An 18,250-nucleotide genomic window follows, 5' to 3' on the forward strand; every position below is an offset into this window, starting at 1 on the left:
TGCCATCTTGTGAAAACAGAAAGTTATGGAGGGACCAAGCAACTTTTTTTCTTTTGGAAGTTTGCAATTCAATAAAAAGTTTTTTAAGACCTCCTAGAAAATTTAAAGCATGCCTGCTGTTCAATTGACATTGATAAGTTTCCCCATGTTGTGCCTCAGCATATGAGGGCATAGCAATTCCAAACACATGCACCCCAGAAAGACTCCCTTTAAAATCCATTCTTCACTACATGGTTGTCCATTGCAACGCTGACTCATTAAATACTTATGGCTCAATTTTTGCCCTGTGTCTGTAAAGAATTTTTTTATTTGCTTTGTTCTGACAGCCTGACATCTTTTCTTGCATGGAAGAGTAAGTGACAGTTTGTTCCACAAATGACTTCCCCACCTTGCATGCCTGACAATATGTTTCTTTTACCAGGTTGCCAGAGACATCTTCTAGTCCTCAGCCCCAAACATCTCAACTGGATCAAGCTTGTGGAATGGATGATTCAGCTTTGCATCCTGATACATCTCAGGGGGCCTCATACTCTGGAATCCTAGATGTTCCCCACCAGGAAATAAGCACTCCTTCCACAAGAGGACCGATGCCCACTGTCGTGATCTCTGGTATTGAAAGGTCTGAGGCAGAATTGAACATGGAGACCAATATACAGCCTCAGGAACCAAGGCCAGAAACACCCAAGGAGATTCCGACCGGTAAGTTTCAATAGCGTGAGATAACCATTACATTCTCTTTCTTTATGTTTTCCTCCTTCCTTTCTTTCAGTATTATGCAGCTCCTTGCAGCAGACTAACTGGGAATGGGGAGCAGAAGTTTCTTTCTTTCTTTTGGGGGTTCTTCTTCCTGAGGTTTCTTTCCATGCCTGAAAACTTTCTGTATAGCCTCTAATGTCCTACACGGCCAAACTAGTGATTTAAAATGGAAGTGGATGTAACTGCATAATTTTACCCCAAGCACAGCAAGATTTGGTCTTGAAACATGCGCTCCCTATTTGCCCACCCCCGCTCTTATTTATTATTATCAATTATGTGGTGCAAGCCTTAAATTCATGAGGGAAAACTCACCCCTATCCTTAACCGCTTAGCCATATTTTTGGTTCTTGGGCCAGAAACATGCTGCTAAAGTGTCCGATCCTTGCTGCCCATCCCCAATTCTGAGCCAAGCAGGTCTTCTGCCCCTTTGGAGCGATGCATCAACTTTGATGTGAACGAGAGAAGTGAAGCTACTGTGGATCCGTTGCTCTGCCAAGTCCTCAAGGGGCGGTACATAGTTCTCCTCCCTCCCATTTCTTCCCACCACCACGCTGAGATGCAGTGACTTGGCATTCAGTGAGCTTCAGGGACTAGTGAGGCTGTGGACCCAGGCCTGCCCAGTCTTAGTTCAAGACTCTTGCCACTACCTGTCAGAGGAATTGGCAAAAAGCCACAGGAAAGATTTTGCAAGTATGCAACAGTCTGTCAATCTGAGCACTTTTGCCTTAGCCCATGCTAGACCCCAGCCATGCTTAGGCAGCTGCAGAATGCTGCTACATGTATGATATTAAGTGTGGTAAAAGAGCCAGGATCCTTCCCTGGATGTTTGATCATGGTCCATATTGGAGATGTAACTCTATTTGTTTTTCTCCTCCTGCTGCAGGTGTGAGTGTGGCTTCAGAAGAGGCTACTGGGTAAGTTTCTTCACTTAAAGTCTTTGCAGAAGAGGTGGACAATATTGACGCTGCTTCCGTGCAGTCGCTTTTACTGTGAGCCCAATCGAGATGCACACTTCCACAGCCTGCAACTTTCCTTGTGTTCCAACAGTGCATTGCCATCTTGTGAAAACAGAAAGTTATGGAAGGACCATGCAACTTTTTTTCTTTAAAAAGTTCAATAAAAAGTGTTTTAATCCCTCCTTGCAAATTTAAAGTGATCCTGCTGATCAATTGACATTGATGTTTCCCCATGTTGTGCCTCAGCATATGAGGGCATAGCAATTCCAAACACATGCACCCCAGAAAGACTCCCTTAAAAATCCATTCTTCACTACACAGTTGTCCATTGCAACGCTGACTCATTAAATACTTATGGCTCAATTTTTGCCGTGTGTCTGTTAAGAATTTTTTTATTTGCTTTGTTCTGACAGCCTGACATCTTTTCTTGCATGGAAGAGTAAGTGACAGTTTGTTCCACAAATGACTTCCCCACCTTGCATGCCTGACAAGATGTTTCTTTTACCAGGTTGCCAGAGACATCTTCTAGTCCTCAGCCCCAAACATCTCAACTGGATCAAGCTTGTGGAATGGATGATTCAGCTTTGCATCCTGATACATCTCAGGGGGCCTCATACTCTGGAATCCTAGATGTTCCCCACCAGGAAATAAGCACTCCTTCTACAAGAGGACCGATGCCCACTGTCGTAATGTCTGGTATTGAAAGATCTGAGGCAGAATTAAACATGGATACCAATATACAGAATCTGCCTCAGGAACCAAGGCCAGAAACACCCATGCCGAGTCCGACCGGTAAGTTTCAATATCGTGAGATAACCATTACATTCTCTTTCTTTCTGTTTTCCTCCTTCCTTTCTTTCAGTATTATGCAGCTCCTTGCAGCAGACTAACTGGGAATGGACAGCAGAAATTTCTTTCTTTCTTTTTGGAGTTCTTCTTCTTCTTGAGGTTTCCTTCCACGCCTGAAAACTTTCCGTATAGCCTCTAATGTCCTACACGGCCAAACTAGTGATTTAAAATGGAAGTGGATGTAACTGCATGATTTTACCCCAAGCACAGCAAGATTTGGTCTTGAAACACCCGCTCCCTATTAGCCCTCCCCCGCTCTTATTTATTATAATGAATTATGTGGTGCAAGCCTTAAATACATGAGGGAAAACTCACCCCTATCCTTAACCGCTTAGCCATGCTAGACCCCAGCCATGCTTAGTCAGCTGCAGAATGATGCTCCGTGTATGATATTAAGTGTGGTAAAAGAGCCAGGATCCTTCCCTGGATGTTTGATCATGGTCCATATTGAAGATGTATCTCTATTTGTTTTTCTCCTCCTGCTGCAGGTGTGAGTGTGGCTTCAGAAGAGGCTACTGGGTAAGTTTCTTCACTTAAAGTCTTTGCAGAAGAGGTGGACAATATTGACGCTGCTTCCATGCAGTCGCTTTTACTGTGAGCCCAATCGAGATACACACTTCCACAGCCTGCAGCTTTCCTCGTGTTCCAACAGTGCACTGCCACCTTGCGCAAAGAGAAAGTTATGGAGGGACCATGCAACTTTTATTCTTTTGAAAGTGTGATGGGATGATGAGCTGCTTGTGCGTAAAAGCGTAGTCCCTCAGAGTTTGTTCAAGCCCACAAAACTCTGTCTGTGACAGAGCCCCTCAGACATGGCTGCTCTAGTCACTTGCAGATTCCGACAGTGGTTGCTTTCGGAATCGCTTCCAGCATAAAAGCTCCTTAACGGAAACACGTCTTCTGGATTCGCGGCGTGACAGTTTCCGGCGAGGAGTGGGTCTCCCTATGGGAGGTTCAGAAACCTCCCCACTGTTCTCGCTGGACGTATCCCTGAGCCCTCCCTCTTGCTTGCTTTCCCTCAGAGACCCACCTCTCCCCCTGCTGGTTCCTGCTTCAGCTGCTGGGTCTCTCCCAGCCTCCGTGAGCCCTTCCACCACCTGTTCCTCCGATGGCAGTTCCCTGACATCCACCTCCCCTCCAGGACCCCCTTCACCCCCTCCCGTTCCCTCTCCTCTGGGCGGTGAGGAGGTAAAACCCCTAAAAGAATCCTCTTCATCTTCAGACGTCTCGAACATTTCCCTCCATCGGTCGCCGTTCCGGGTCGCTGAATCCTCCTCCTCCTCGGAATCTGTGAACCCCTCCAACTCCTCTTCCTCATCTGTGGTGGCAAAGTATTCCCTCCGGAACCTCGCTACAGGCTGAGGTTTACGTGGGAACCTCTGATGAAAAGTTTCTATTAATACCTCGTCATTGACATCCTCTGCCATGACCCAGGTGTTTTCCGACTCCGGTTCCCCTTCCCACATTACCAAATACTCCACTTGATCTCCCTTCCACCTGGAATCGAGGATCTCCGCCACATGGTTGCTGTGTTCCCTTTCCTCCATTGCTGGTCCCCGAGTGAACCTCCCTTCTCTGTCCCCTCTATACGGTGACAGCAACGACCTGTTGAAAACTGGGTGCAGCTTCATGTGGTTCGGTAACCGGAGTCTGAAAGCCACTGGGTTGATCTGTTGCGTGACTTCAAATGGGCCCAATCTTTTGGGTCTTAACTTCTTACAACCCCCCTTGAATGGTAACCCTTGGGTTGACAGCCACACCTGGTTCCCCACCCTAATGGTTTCACCTTCCCTTCTGTTTTTGTCTGCCTGCCTCTTATACTCCTCCTTGGCCCTGTCTAAGTTAAGTTGGAGCTGACGATGGATCGCTTCCATTTCTTCTACGAACTGTTCGGCAGCCGGGACGCTCCATCTCTCCCCTTCCCCCCCGGGAAAGCCCTGGGATGGCACCCATAATTAGCCAAAAAGGGGCTCATCCCTGTGGACACGTTCTCCGCATTGTTGTAGGCAAATTCTGCCAACGCCAGCTTTTCCACCCAATCATTCTCTCTGTCATTGACATAACACCTCAGATATTGCTGGAGGATGCCATTGGTTCTTTCCACCTGCCCGTTGGTTTCAGGATGCCGGGCAGTCAAAAAATTGACCTCTACATGCAGTAAGCTCATGAGCTTCCTCCAGAACCTGGAAGTAAATTGTTTCCCTTGGTCTGAAACCACCCTCAAGGGGGCGCCATGCAACCTAAACACATTTTCTACAAACAATTTAGCTGTTTCTTCTGCCGTGACAGCATGTGAGCAGGCTATAAAGTGGGCCATTTTGGTTAACAGGTCTACCACAACCATGATGGCTGTTTCCCCTCGGGACCTTGGCAGATCAGTCATGAAATCTATTGCCACTGCTTCCCATGGTCTTTCAGGTGTGGGTAGCGGTTCTAGTAACCCTGCCGGCGCCCTCCTCTCCCCTTTGGCTCGCTGGCATTGGTCACAACCTCTCACATACTCCCGCACATCTTCCCTGACCTTGGGCCACCAAAATTCCCTGGTAACCAGCCACATGGTTTTGTGTTGCCCAAAATGCCCCGCTGTGGGGCTATCGTGCAGCTGCTTGAGTACCTTCCCCCTCAACTCTCCTTCAGGTATATATAACGCTCCCTTGTAATACAACGCCCCGTTTCTCTCCTCAAAACCTCCGGGTTTATCTCCCTCCCCCCTGAGACCCCTGAGTTTGTCCTGGGCGTATTCATCATTCTCTGTTCCTTCTACCAGTTGTCTTTGCCCCACCAATGCCGCCCCACACACCCAGCGGTCCTCTGGAATGACATGTCTTTCTTCGGGTGCCCCCTCCCCCTCCAAATATTCAGGTTTGCGTGAGAGAGCGTCCGCCCTAATGTTCTCTGGGCCTGGCACGTAACAAATCTCAAAGTTAAATTTGGAGAACTCCTGGGCCCATCTCACTAGCCGTTGGTTGAGCACTCGGGCCATTCTCCAATACTCTAGGTTCTTGTGGTCAGTGCACACTTGCACCTTATGTTGTGCTCCAATTAGCAGGTGCCTCCATCTCCGGAAAGCCTCATGAATGGCAAGTAGTTCTCGGTCGTACACCGTGTAGTTCCTCTCGGATTTGTTCAGCTTGCGCGAAAAAAAGGCACACGGTCTCCACTCTGACTCCTCCTTCCCTGGTTGTAGAAGCACCGCCCCTATAGCTCTGTCTGATGCGTCAGTTTCGACTCTCATCTTTTTTTGTAAATCCACATGCAGAAGTTGTTCTTCAGAGGCGAAGGCCCTTTTTAGTTCCTCAAATGCTCGCTCCGCCTCCTCAGTCCAAACGAATTTCTTCTTACTGCTGAGACAGTCCGTAATGGGCGCCGTCAGGTGGGCAAAGTTTCAGATGAACTTACGATAAAAGTTCCCAAACCCTAGGAACCTCTGCACATCCTTCTTTGTTTTGGGTGTTTTCCATTCCAGCACTGCCTGGACCTTGCCGGGATCCATGGCCAATCCCTTGTCTGACAGGCGGTACCCCAGGAACTCCACCTCCTTGGTATGAAACTGACACTTCTCCAGTTTCACCCACAGCCGGTTGGCTTGCAGCCTGCTCAACACTTCTCTGACGTCTCTCACATGCTGCTCCTCATTCTCAGAATACACCAACACGTCATCTAGGAAGGCCACACAATTCTTGTAAAGCAAAGGCCCCAGTACGTGGTTCATAAACGATTGGAAGCACGCCGAGCCTGCTTGTAGGCCAAATGGCATAACTAAATATTCAAATGCCCCCAAAGGGGTGAACATGTTGGTTTTCCATTCATCCCCTTTCCTTATACGTATCAGGTTGTACGCCCCCCTTAGGTCCAGCTTTGTAAAAATCTTTCCCTTCCGCACCCTGGTCAAAATGTCGTCAATCCTGGGCATAGGGAAGGCCAATGGTTCTGACACTGCATTTAAAGCCCTGAAGTCACACACAAGTCTCGGCTTGTCCGTGTTTTTTTTATCCACAAAAAACACTGGGCTACCTCCCACCACTCTGGACTCTCTGATGAAACCTCTCTTCAGGTTCTTGTCAATGAACTCTCTTAGCTCCTGCATTTCTCTGTCTGACATGGCGTACAACTTGCCTACAGGAAGCTGTGCCCCAGGGAGTAAATTGATTTGACAGTCAAAGGGTCTATGCGGGGGTAGTTGGTCAGCTTCCCTTTCGCTGAACACGTCACTGAGATCTGCGTATTGTCATGGTACCTTCACTTTCTCCATTACTTCCGTCCCTGCTAGGGTGGCTTGGGCCCCTGCTGAACCCTTTCCCCCTTTGCAGTGTTCTAAGCAATGTGCTGAACCAAAGGAAACCACTCTTTGATGCCAGCCCACCAGCGGATCATGTAACGCTAGCCAGCTCATCCCCAAAATAATAGGAGCTCCTCCCAAGGTGGCCACATTAAACACTATCAGTTCGGTGTGCCTTGCCACCTTCATTATCATTGGGACGGTCTGCAAGCTGACTTCTCCTCCCAACAACTCCCTGCCATCGATCGTGGTCACCTGCAGGGGGTTGCTTAAAGGGATCGTCTGTATCTGGTGTTCAGCTGCAAACTCTTTGCTCATGAAATTGCAGGAGCTGCCTGAGTCCAACAGCGCCTTTATCTTTAGGGGGTGTCCGTTTTGCAGCTCTAGCAACACTTCTATCACTAGGGCAGGTTTAGGAGGTTCTGGCGTGGGCACTTTCACTGCTCTTTGGCCTGGCTGCTGTGCCCCGACGGTGGCAACCAGGCGTTGGCTTTTACTTGCTCCGGTTTTTCCTCCTCTCTTCCCTCAACAGCTCCCACCATCCCTTGCCATTCCTTCCTCTGGGGGCAGACTCTGGCAAAGTGACCTGGCTGTTGGCAGAGATAGCATTTCCGGGCGCCTTTTCCCTCCTTCTTTCCCCCCTCACTGGGCTTTGAAACTGCGCGCGCGCGCGCTGTTCCGATTTCCATCGGCTCTGCCGGCGGGAAAGTTGTCTCTGGAATGTCTGGAATGCGGAACTCCTTCCAACGTTCCCCCTTCCCTTCCCGCCTCTCCAAAGCTCTCACCTCCTGGCGCGCTCCTATGGTCAGCGCAGATTTGGTCAGCTGATCCATAGAATCCGCCCTGGGACCCCGGGAAAGTTCGTCTTTCACAGCCGAAGCAAGACCTTCTTCAAATAGCATTTGAATGGGTTCCGCCGATAAGTCCCACCCCAATCTGTGAACCAGCATGGTGAACTCAGTCCAGTACTCACGGACAGATCGGCTCCCCTGTTTGCCAGCCATTAGCTGTCTGCGCACCACTCCCTGCTCAATATCGCTGGAAAACATCAGATCCATGGCACGAAAGAACCTCATTGTGTCCTTTAGGACGTCATTATTCGTTGCCATCAGGGGTCTCACCCAGTCTCTTGCCCCTTTTCAAGATGCCCAATCACGAAAGCCACTCGCGATTCCTTGTCAGGGAATTCATCAAACTGCACATTGAGGGCATATTGCATCTCTGTCCTAAAGGCATGGTAGTCCTTGGGGTCCCCCCCAAACTTCTGCACCAATCCTGGTACCTTTCTGGGGAACTGGGTGGCTTTTCCCCTTTTGTCTGCATCCTGAGCCCTTCTCTCCTCAAGCCTCGCCGTCTGCAGCGCTAGCTGGATCTCCAACGCCCGGTACCTTTCCTCCAGGCTTGGCCCTGCTCCAACTCCTGCTTCTCCGGTTCCGGCTGGGTCGCTCATGATGCCTTCTCCTGCACAAACAACTTACAAAGACTGTCGGAATGCTGTGATGGGATGATGAGCTGCTTGTGCGTAAAAGCGTAGTCCCTCAGAATTTGTTCAAGCCCACAAACCTCTGTCTGTGACAGAGCCCCTCAGACATGGCTGCTCTAGTCACTTGCAGATTCCGACAGTGGTTGCTTTCGGAATCGCTTCCAGCATAAAAGCTCCTTAACGGAAAAACGTCTTCTGGACTCGCGGCGTGACAGTTTCCGGCGAGGAGTGGGTCTCCCTATGGGAGGTTCAGAAACCTCCCCACTGTTCTCGCTGGACGTATCCCTGAGCCCCCCCTCTTGCTCGCTTTCCCTCAGAGACCCACGTCTCCCCCTGCTGGTTCCTGCTTCAGCTGCTGGGTCTCTCCCAGCCTCCGTGAGCCCTTCCACCACCTGTTCCTCCGATGGCAGTTCCCTGACAGAAAGTTTTCAATTTGATAAAAAAAAAATTTAACCCCTCCTTGCAAATTTAAAGCGTGCCTGCTGTTCAATTGACATTGATAAGTTTGTTGGAGCCGGCCGTTACAAAATGGTGCTTTTTAGCATAAGATAAGGACACAGAGAGCCAGCAATATTTCCATGGACGGAGGAGCAGCTCCTTCATGCTTCTTCTCTCCCTCCAGTCCTTTTATTATCCTTTGTTCTCTCCAGCCGCATGGCCGTTTGCCAATGTCTCATGTTACCTACATCCGGTCCTGGCTTTAACCCACCCACAAACCATATAGGGTTACACTGCCCAGAGGGGGGGAACATAACTCCTTATAAGGTCAATGCATTCCAATACATTGTAAAGCTCAGAGTGTTGGTCAGCCGAGGTCAGGGGGCACCCTGCAATATTACAAGCCTTTACCGTGGCTATATGACTCCCACATAAGTTTCCCCATGTTTTGCCTCAGCATATGAGGGCATAGCAATTCCAAACACATGCACCCCAGAAAGACTCCCTTAAAAATCCATTCTTCACTACACAGTTGTCCATTGCAACGCTGACTCATTAAATACTTATGGCTCAATTTTTGCCCTGTGTCTGTAAATAATTTTTTTATTTGGTTTGTTCTGACAGCCTGACTTCTTTTCTTGCATGGAAGAGTAAGTGGCGGTTTGTTCCACATATGTCTTCCCCACCTTGCATGCCTGACAAGATGTTTCTTTTACCAGGTTGCCAGAGATATCTTCTAGTCCTCAGCCCCAAACATCTCAACTGGATCAAGCTTGTGGAATGGATGATTCAGCTTTGCATCCTGATACATCTCAGGGGGCCTCATACTCTGGAATCCTAGATGTTCCCCACCAGGAAATAAGCACTCCTTCCACAAGAGGACCGATGCCCACTGTCGTGATCTCTGGTACTGAAAGGTCTGAGGCAGAATTGAACATGGAGACCAATATACAGCCTCAGGAACCAAGGCCAGAAACACCCATGCCGAGTCCGACCAGTAAGTTTCAATATCGTGAGATAACCATTACATTCTCTTTCTTTCTGTGTTCCTCCTTCCTTTCTTTCAGTATTATGCAGCTCCTTGCAGCAGACTAACTGGGAATGGACAGCAGAAATTTCTTTCTTTCTTTTTGGAGTTCTTCTTCTTCTTGAGGTTTCTTTCCACACCTGAAAACTTTCCGTATAGCCTCTAATCTCCTACAGGGCCAAACTAGTGATTTAAAATGGAAGTGGATGTAACTGCATAATTTTACCCCAAGCACAGCAAGATTTGGTCTTGAAACATGCGCTCCCTATTCGCCCACCCCCGCTCTTATTTATTATTATGAATTATGTGGTGCAAGCCTTAAATTCATGAGGGAAAACTCACCCCTATCCTTAACCGCTTAGCCATATTTTTGGTTCTTGGGACAGAAACATGCTGCTAAAGTGTCCGATCCTTGCTGCCCATCCCCAATTCTGAGCCAAGCAGGTCTTCTGCCCCTTTGGAGCGATGCATCAACTTTGATGTGAACGAGAGAAGTGAAGATACTGTGGATCTGTTGCTCTGCCAAGTCCTCAAGGGGCGGTACATAGTTCTCCTCCCTCCCATTTCTTCCCACCACCACGCTGAGATGCAGTGACTTGGCATTCAGTGAGCTTCAGGGACTAGTGAGGCTGTGGACCCAGGTCTGCCCAGTCTTAGTTCAAGACTCTTGCCACTACCTGTCAGAGGAATTGGCAAAAAGCCACAGGAAAAGATTTTGCAAGTATGCAACAGTCTGTCAATCTGAGCACTTTTGCCTTAGCCCATGCTAGACCCCAGCCATGCTTAGGCAGCTGCAGAATGCTGCTACATGTATGATGTTAAGTGTGGTAAAAGAGCCAGGATCCTTCCCTGGATGTTTGATCATGGTCCATATTGGAGATGTAACTCTATTTGTTTTTCTCCTCCTGCTGCAGGTGTGAGTGTGGCTTCAGAAGAGGCTACTGGGTAAGTTTCTTCACTTAAAGTCTTTGCAGAAGAGGTGGACAATATTGACGCTGCTTCCGTGCAGTCGCTTTTACTGTGAGCCCAATCGAGATGCACACTTCCACAGCCTGCAACTTTCCTTGTGTTCCAACAGTGCATTGCCATCTTGTGAAAACAGAAAGTTATGGAAGGACCATGCAACTTTTTTTCTTTAAAAAGTTCAATAAAAAGTGTTTTAATCCCTCCTTGCAAATTTAAAGCGTGCCTGCTGTTCAATTGACGTTGAAAAGTTTCCCCATGTTCTGCCTCAACATATGAGGGCATAGCAATTCCAAACACATGCACCCCAGAAAGACTCCCTTAAAAATCCATTCTTCACTACACAGTTGTCCATTGCAACACTGACTCAAATAAATACTTATGGCTCAATTTTTGTCCTGTGTCTATAAAGATATTTTTTTATTTGGTTTGTTCTGACAGCCTGACTTTTTCTTTTGCATGCAAGGGTGAGTGGCAGTTTGTTGGGCTTTAGTCATATGTATTCCAGATATGGCATGCAATGAGCTCGATCCATTTTGCATTCCTGACAAGGTGTTTCTTTTACCAGGTTATCAAAGAGAAAGAGTAGTTGCTCATCTTATAGTCTCTAGCCCAAAAAATTACAAATCAATAAGGATAATGCAAACAAACCTCTTTTTCTTGTCTTACTAGATCTCAAGCTTCCCCAACTTTTAGAATCGAAGATATTCCCCAACAGAATCCACGTATTCACTTATGCAGAGGTCCGATACCCATAGTAGCCATTCCCGCTAATGAGAGGCGTCTTGCAGACTTGTATCTAAGAGCAACACCACCCCCAAGGAGAACGAGTGCTCCCACTATGCAGGAGGCTCAGGAAGACTTGGATTCAGAGGGTTCGGAACAAAGGCCAGAAACATTCGAGGAGGCTGTAAGGTCTCTAACTAGTAAGTTTCAATAACGTGAGATAAGCATTAAATTCTCTTTCTGTTTTACCTCCTTCCTTCCAGTATTATGGTTTCACCTTGCAGCAGACTAGCTGGGAATAGGCAGCAAATTTTGGGCGTTTTGGAAGTATGCAGTCTGTCAATCTGAGCACGATTGCCTTAGCCCATGCTAGACCCCAGCCATGCTTAGGCAACTGCAGAATGCTGCTACATGTATGATATTAAGTGTGGTAAAAGAGCCAGGATCCTTCCCTGGATGTTTGATCATGGTCCATATTGGAGTTGTAACTCTATTTGTGTTTCTCCTCCTGCTGCAGGTCTGAGTGTGGCTTCGGAAGAGGCTACTGGGTAAGTTTCTTCACTTAATGTCTTTGCAGAAGAGGTGGACAATATTGACGCTGCTTCCGTGCAGTCGCTTTTACTGTGAGCCCAATCGAGATGCACACTTCCATAGCCTGCAGCTTTCCTCGTGTTCCAACAGTGCATTGCCATCTTGTGAAAACAGAAAGTTATAGAGGGACCATGCAACTTTGTTCTTCTGGAAGTCTGCAATTCAATAAAAAGTTTTTTAATCCCTCCTAGCAAATTTAAAGCGTGCCTGCTGTTCAATTGACATTGATAAGTTTCCCCATGTTTTGCCTCAGCATATGAGGGCATAGCAATTCCAAACACATGCACCCCAGAAAGACTCCCTTAAAAATCCATTCTTCACTGCACAGTTGTCCATTGCAACGCTGACTCATTAAATACTTATGGCTCAATTTTTGCCCTGTTTCTGTAAAGAATTTTTTTATTTGGTTTGTTCTGACAGCCTGACATCTTTTCTTGCATGGAAGAGTAAGTGACAGTTTGTTCCACATATGTCTTCCCCACCTTGCATGCCTGACAAGATGTTTCTTTTACCAGGTTGCCAGAGACATCTTCTGGTCCTCAGCCCCAAACATCTCAACTGGATCAAGCTTGTGGAATGGATGATTCAGCTTTGCATCCTGATACATCTCAGGGGGCCTCATACTCTGGAATCCTAGATGTTCCCCACCAGGAAATAAGCACTCCTTCAACAAGAGGACCGATGCCCACTGTCGTAATGTCTGGTATTGAAAGGTCTGAGGCAGAATTGAACATGGAGACCAATATACAGCCTCAGGAACCAAGGCCAGAAACACCCAAGGAGATTCCGACCGGTAAGTTTCAATATCGTGAGATAACCATTACATTGTCTTTCTTTCTGTTTTCCTCCTTCCTTTCTTTCAGTATTATGCAGCTCCTTGCAGCAGACTAACTGGGAATGGACAGCAGAAATTTCTTTCTTTCTTTTGGGAGTTCTTCTTCTTGAGGTTTCCTTCCACGCCTGAAAACTTTCCGTATAGCCTCTAATGTCCTACACGGCCAAAGTAGTGATTTAAAATGGAAGTGGATGTAACTGCATAATTTTACCCCAAGCACAGCAAGATTTGGTCTTGAAACACACACTCCCTATTCGCCCTCCCCTGTTCTTATTTGTTATTATGAATTATGTGGTGCAAGCCTTAAATACATGAGGGAAGACTCACCCCTATCCTTAACCGCTTAGCCATGCTAGACCCCAGCCATGCTTAGTCAGCTGCAGAATGATGCTCCGTGTATGATATTAAGTGTGGTAAAAGAGCCAGGATCCTTCCCTGGATGTTTGATCATGGTCCATATTGGAGATGTAACTCTATTTGTTTTTCTCCTCCTGCTGCAGGTGTGAGTGTGGCTTCAGAAGAGGCTACTGGGTAAGTTTCTTCACTTAAAGTCTTTGCAGAAGAGGTGGACAATATTGACGCTGCTTCCATGCAGTCGCTTTTACTGTGAGCCCAATCGAGATGCACACTTCCACAGCCTGCAGCTTTCCTCGTGTTCCCAACAGTGCATTGCCATCTTGTGAAAACAGAAAGTTATGGAGGGACCAAGCAACTTTTTTTCTTTTGGAAGTTTGCAATTCAATAAAAAGTTTTTTAAGACCTCCTAGAAAATTTAAAGCATGCCTGCTGTTCAATTGACACTGATAAGTTTCCCCATGTTATGCCTCAGCATATGAGGGCATAGCAATTCCAAACACATGCACCCCAGAAAGACTCCCTTTAAAATCTATTCTTCACTAAACAGTTGTCCATTGCAACACTGACTCAATAAATACTTATGGCTCAATTTTTGCCCTGTGTCTATAAAGAAATTATTTTATGTGGTTTTGTTCTGACAGCCTAACTTCTTTTCTTGCATGGAAGAGTAAGTGACAGTTTATTCCACATATGTCTTCCCCACCTTGCATGCCTGACAAGATGTTTCTTTTACCAGGTTGCCAGAGACATCTTCTAGTCCTCAGCCCCAAACATCTCAACTGGATCAAGCTTGTGGAATGGATGATTCAGCTTTGCATCCTGATACATCTCAGGGGGCCTCATACTCTGGAATCCTAGATGTTCCCAACCGGGAAAGAAGATATTCTTTAAGAAGATTACCAATGCTCTTGGTCGTAGTCCCTGGTATTGAAAAGTCTGCGGCAGATTTGCAAATGGAGAGCTATCTACGGAGTAGGCTTCAGGAACTAAGGCCAGAAACTTCCACAGAGACTTTAAATATTCCGACCGGTAAGTTTCAATATCGTAAGATAACCATTACATTCTCTTTCTTTCTGTTTTCCTCCTTCCTTTCTTTCAGTATTATGCAGCTCCTTGCAGCAGACTAACTGGGAATGTACAGCAGAAATTTCTTTCTTTCTTTTGGGGGTTCTTCTTCTTGAGGTTTCCTTCCACGCCTGAAAACTTTCCGTATAGCCTCTAATGTCCTACACGGCCAAACTAGTGATTTAAAATGGAAGTGGATGTAACTGCATGATTTTACCCCAAGCACAGCAAGATTTGGTCTTGAAACACCCGCTCCCTATTAGCCCTCCCCCGCTCTTATTTATTATAATGAATTATGTGGTGCAAGCCTTAAATGCATGAGTGAGCTTCAAGGACTAGTGAGGCTGTGGACCCTGATCTGCCCAGTCTTAGTTCAAGACTCTTGCCACTACCTGTCAGAGGAATTGGCAAAAATCCACAGGAAAAGATTTTGCAAGTATGCAACAGTCTGTCAATCTGAGCACTTTTGCCTTAGCCCATGCTAGACCCCAGCCATGCTTAGGCAGCTGCAGAATGCTGCTACATGTATGATATTAAGTGTGGTAAGAGAGCCAGGATGCTTCCCTGGATGTCTGATCCTGGTCCATATTGGAGTTGTAACTCTATTTGTGTTTCTCCTCCTGCTGCAGGTGTGAGTGTGGCTTCAGAAGAGGCTACTGGGTAAGTTTCTTCACTTAAAGTCTTTGCAAAAGAGGTGGACAATATTGACGCTGCTTCCGTGCAGTCGCTTTTACTGTGAGCCCAATCGAGATGCACACTTCCACAGCCTGCAGCTTTCCTCGTGTTCCCAACAGTGCACTGCCACCTTGTGCAAACAGAAAGTTATGGAGAGACCATGCAACTTTTTTCTTTTGAAAGTTTGCAATTCATTAAAAAGTTTTTTAATCCCTCCTTGCAAATTTAAAGCGTGCCTGCCGTTCAATTGACATTGATAAGTTTCCCCATGTTTTGCTCAGCATATGAGGGCATAGCAATTCCAAACACATGCACCCCAGATAGACTCCCTTAAAAATCCATTCTTCACTACATGGTTGTCCATTGCAACACTGACTCAGTATATACTTATGGCTCAATTTTTGCCCTGTGTTTATAAAGAAATTATTTTATTTGGTTTGTTCTCACAGCCTAACTTCTTTTCTGGCATGGAGGAGTAAGTGGCGGTTTGATCCACATATGTCTTCCCCACCTTGCATGCCTGACAAGGTGTTTCTTTTATCAGGTTGCCAGAGATATCTTCTAGTTACGCTAAGAGCAGACCATGTCATTACAGAGGAGGCAGGTTTAGTCGTTGTCTGAGGACTATTCCTGCCTCCGGGTCTGGTCCTGACCGGATGGATACTAGAATCAGCAAGGGATACCCACATGCCCTGAAGGTGCTGCTGTGCAATGCCAGGTCAATGATTCATAAGACCACTGCCATCCATGACTTGATCATGGACGGAGGACTTGACCTGGCATGTGTGACAGAGACTTGGTTGGATGAAGCAGATGGGCCTGCCGCTGCCTGTCCACCAGGTTTCTCTTACGCACAGCAACCCAGGTCATGTGGGCGGGGAGGTGGGGTTGCAGTGATTTTTAGGAAGTCATTAGTTTGCACCAGGCGTCCTATTGGGAAGACCCAGTTTTCTGAGTGCATGTTCTGGAAGTTGGGCAATAGGGGCAGTACAGGATTCCTTTCGGTGTACCGACCTCCCCGCTGCACCAAGGATTCCCTGCCCGAGCTGCTTCAGGTTGTGGCGGATGTTCTCCTGGAGACACCTAGCTTGGTTGTCCTAGGGGATTTTAACATCCATGCCGACACGACCTTACAAGGGGCCGTTCGGGACTTTGTGGAAAGCATGGCCTCCATGGGGCTGTCCCTGAATACGTCTGGCCCAACCCATAGCCGCGGACATGCCTTGGATCTGGTGTTTACCTCTATGGATGTTTGTGATCTGACACTAAGTAAAAGCGAAACGAAAGAAGTGCCATGGTCAGATCACTTCCTGGTGCAACTGGACTTCTCTGTGACCCATCCCCTCTGCAGGGAGGTGGGACCAATTCGGATGGTCCGCCCCCGCCACTTAATGGATCCAAATGGTTTCAAGAGAGTGGTAGGGGATGCTTTATCCCATGTTGATGGCCTTTCAGCCGATTCCCTGGTGGCCCGCTGGAATGTGGAGTTAACCAGGGCTATTGACTGTTTGGCTCTGAAGCGCCCTCTCCGATTGCATGGAGCCCGGACAGCCCCGTGGTTTTCCATGGATCTGAGGGCAATGAAACAATCGTTGAGACGGCTAGAGCGCCGGTGGCGGATAACTCATTCCGAATCTGACCGGACACAGGTTAGAGCTCAACATCGAGCCTACCAAGTGGCGATAGCGACGGCGAAGAAGACCTTCTTTGCCGCCTCTATTGCATCTGCAGAAAACAGCAGCAGGAGACTTTTTCAGGTGGTTCACAATTTAGCGGAACCACCTGCGACATCTGGGCCCAGTACGGGCCACATGATCTCCTGCAATGATTTTGCAAAGTTTTTTGCAGATAAAATCGCTCAGATTCGGGAAGAAGTAGACTCCACCATGGGAGCAGGGCCAGGGCGGGAGAGTGCTAGAGTCCTGTCTAGTCAAGTTGCGTGGGATCAATTCCAACCTGTTACCTCCGAGGATGTGGACAGGCTGCTTGGACGAGTGAAGCCAACCACCTGTCTCCTGGATCCTTGCCCATCCTGGCTTATAAAAGCTAGCCGGGAAGGACTGGGCGATGGGCTTCGTGGGGTGGTGAATGCTTCCCTCCGTGAGGGAGCCTTCCCACACCCGCTGAAAGAGGCGGTTATTAAACCGCTTCTTAAAAAACCATCTTTAGATGCGGCCACGATGGCCAATTATCGCCCAGTCTCAAATCTTCCACTCTTGGGCAAGGTGATTGAGCGAGCGGTTGCTGAACAACTCCAGGCACGCCTGGAAGAAGCGGACTATTTGGATCCCTTCCAGTCAGGATTCAGGCCTCATCATGGAACTGAAACTGCCTTGGTCACACTGGTTGATGATCTCCAGTGGGCTAGGGACAAAGGTGAGAGCTGTTTCCTAGTTCTGCTGGATCTCTCAGCGGCGTTTGACACCATCGACCATAACATCCTTCTGGACCGTCTAGAGGGGCTGGGAGCTCCTTCCTCCTGGGCCGTGTTCAGAAAGTGGGGGGGGGATGAGTGTTCAGACCCCTGGGCTCTCACTTGTGGGGTGCCTCAGGGTTCTGTCCTCTCCCCCATGCTTTTCAACATTTACATGCAGCCACTGGGAGAGATCATCAGGAGGTTTGGGCTGGGTGTTCATCAGTATGCGGATGATACCCAGCTCTACCTCTCTTTTAAATCAGAACCAGTGAAGGCGGTGAAGGTCCTGTGTGAGTGTCTGGAGGCGGTTGGAGGATGGATGGCGGCTAACAGATTGAGGTTGAATCCTGACAAGACAGAAGTACTGTTTTGGGGGGACAGGAGGCAGGCAGGTGTGGAGGATTCCCTGGTCCTGAATGGGGTAACTGGGCCCCTGAAGGACCAGGTGCGCAGCCTGGGAGTCATTTTGGACTCACAGCTGTCCATGGAGGCACAGGTCAAATCTGTATCCAGGGCAGCTGTTTACCAGCTCCATCTGGTACGTAGGCTGAGACCCTATCTGCCTGCAGATTGTCTCGCCAGAGTGGTGCATGCTCTGGTTATCTCCCGCTTGGACTACTGCAATGCGCTCTACGTGGGGCTACCTTTGAAGGTGACCTGGAAACTACTACTAATCCAGAATGCGGCAGCTAGACTGGTGACTGGGAGCGGCCGCCAAGACCATATAACACCGGTTTGAAAGACCTACATTGGCTCCCAGTACGTTTCCGAGCACAATTCAAAGTGTTGGTGCCGACCTTTAAAGCCCTAAACGGCCTCGGTCCAGTATATCTG

At 47.9% G+C, this 18,250-nt stretch overlaps 1 protein-coding gene across 1 annotated transcript; it reads left to right on the top strand.

Annotated features, from left to right (window-relative positions):
• The first annotated feature begins 12,589 nt into the window (after positions 1-12,589).
• LOC310698317 (uncharacterized protein) lies at positions 12,590-15,019 on the top strand. Its single transcript, XM_083485417.1, has 4 exons — positions 12,590-12,861; positions 13,404-13,434; positions 13,997-14,289; positions 14,955-15,019. Exons 1-4 carry the CDS (start codon positions 12,645-12,647, stop codon positions 14,987-14,989), a joined length of 576 nt encoding a protein of 191 aa, XP_083341543.1. The 5' UTR covers positions 12,590-12,644; the 3' UTR covers positions 14,990-15,019.
• The last annotated feature ends 3,231 nt before the right edge of the window (positions 15,020-18,250 follow it).

Source organism: Podarcis liolepis (genome assembly GCF_965112155.1).
Source record: "Podarcis liolepis genome assembly, chromosome: Z".
Lineage (NCBI taxonomy): Eukaryota > Metazoa > Chordata > Lepidosauria > Squamata > Lacertidae > Podarcis > Podarcis liolepis.

What these genes read in the sequence shown, in the direction of transcription:
- LOC310698317 (XM_083485417.1), top strand. Translation starts at nt 12,645, where the DNA reads ATGGATGATTCAGCTTTGCATCCTGATACATCTCAGGGGGCCTCATAC. An exon ending in GCTTCAGAAGAGGCTACTGG is followed by an intron (nt 13,435 to 13,996) that starts GTAAGTTTCTTC and finishes TTCTTTTACCAG; the next exon opens with GTTGCCAGAGACATCTTCTA. An exon ending in GACTTTAAATATTCCGACCG is followed by an intron (nt 14,290 to 14,954) that starts GTAAGTTTCAAT and finishes CTCCTGCTGCAG; the next exon opens with GTGTGAGTGTGGCTTCAGAA.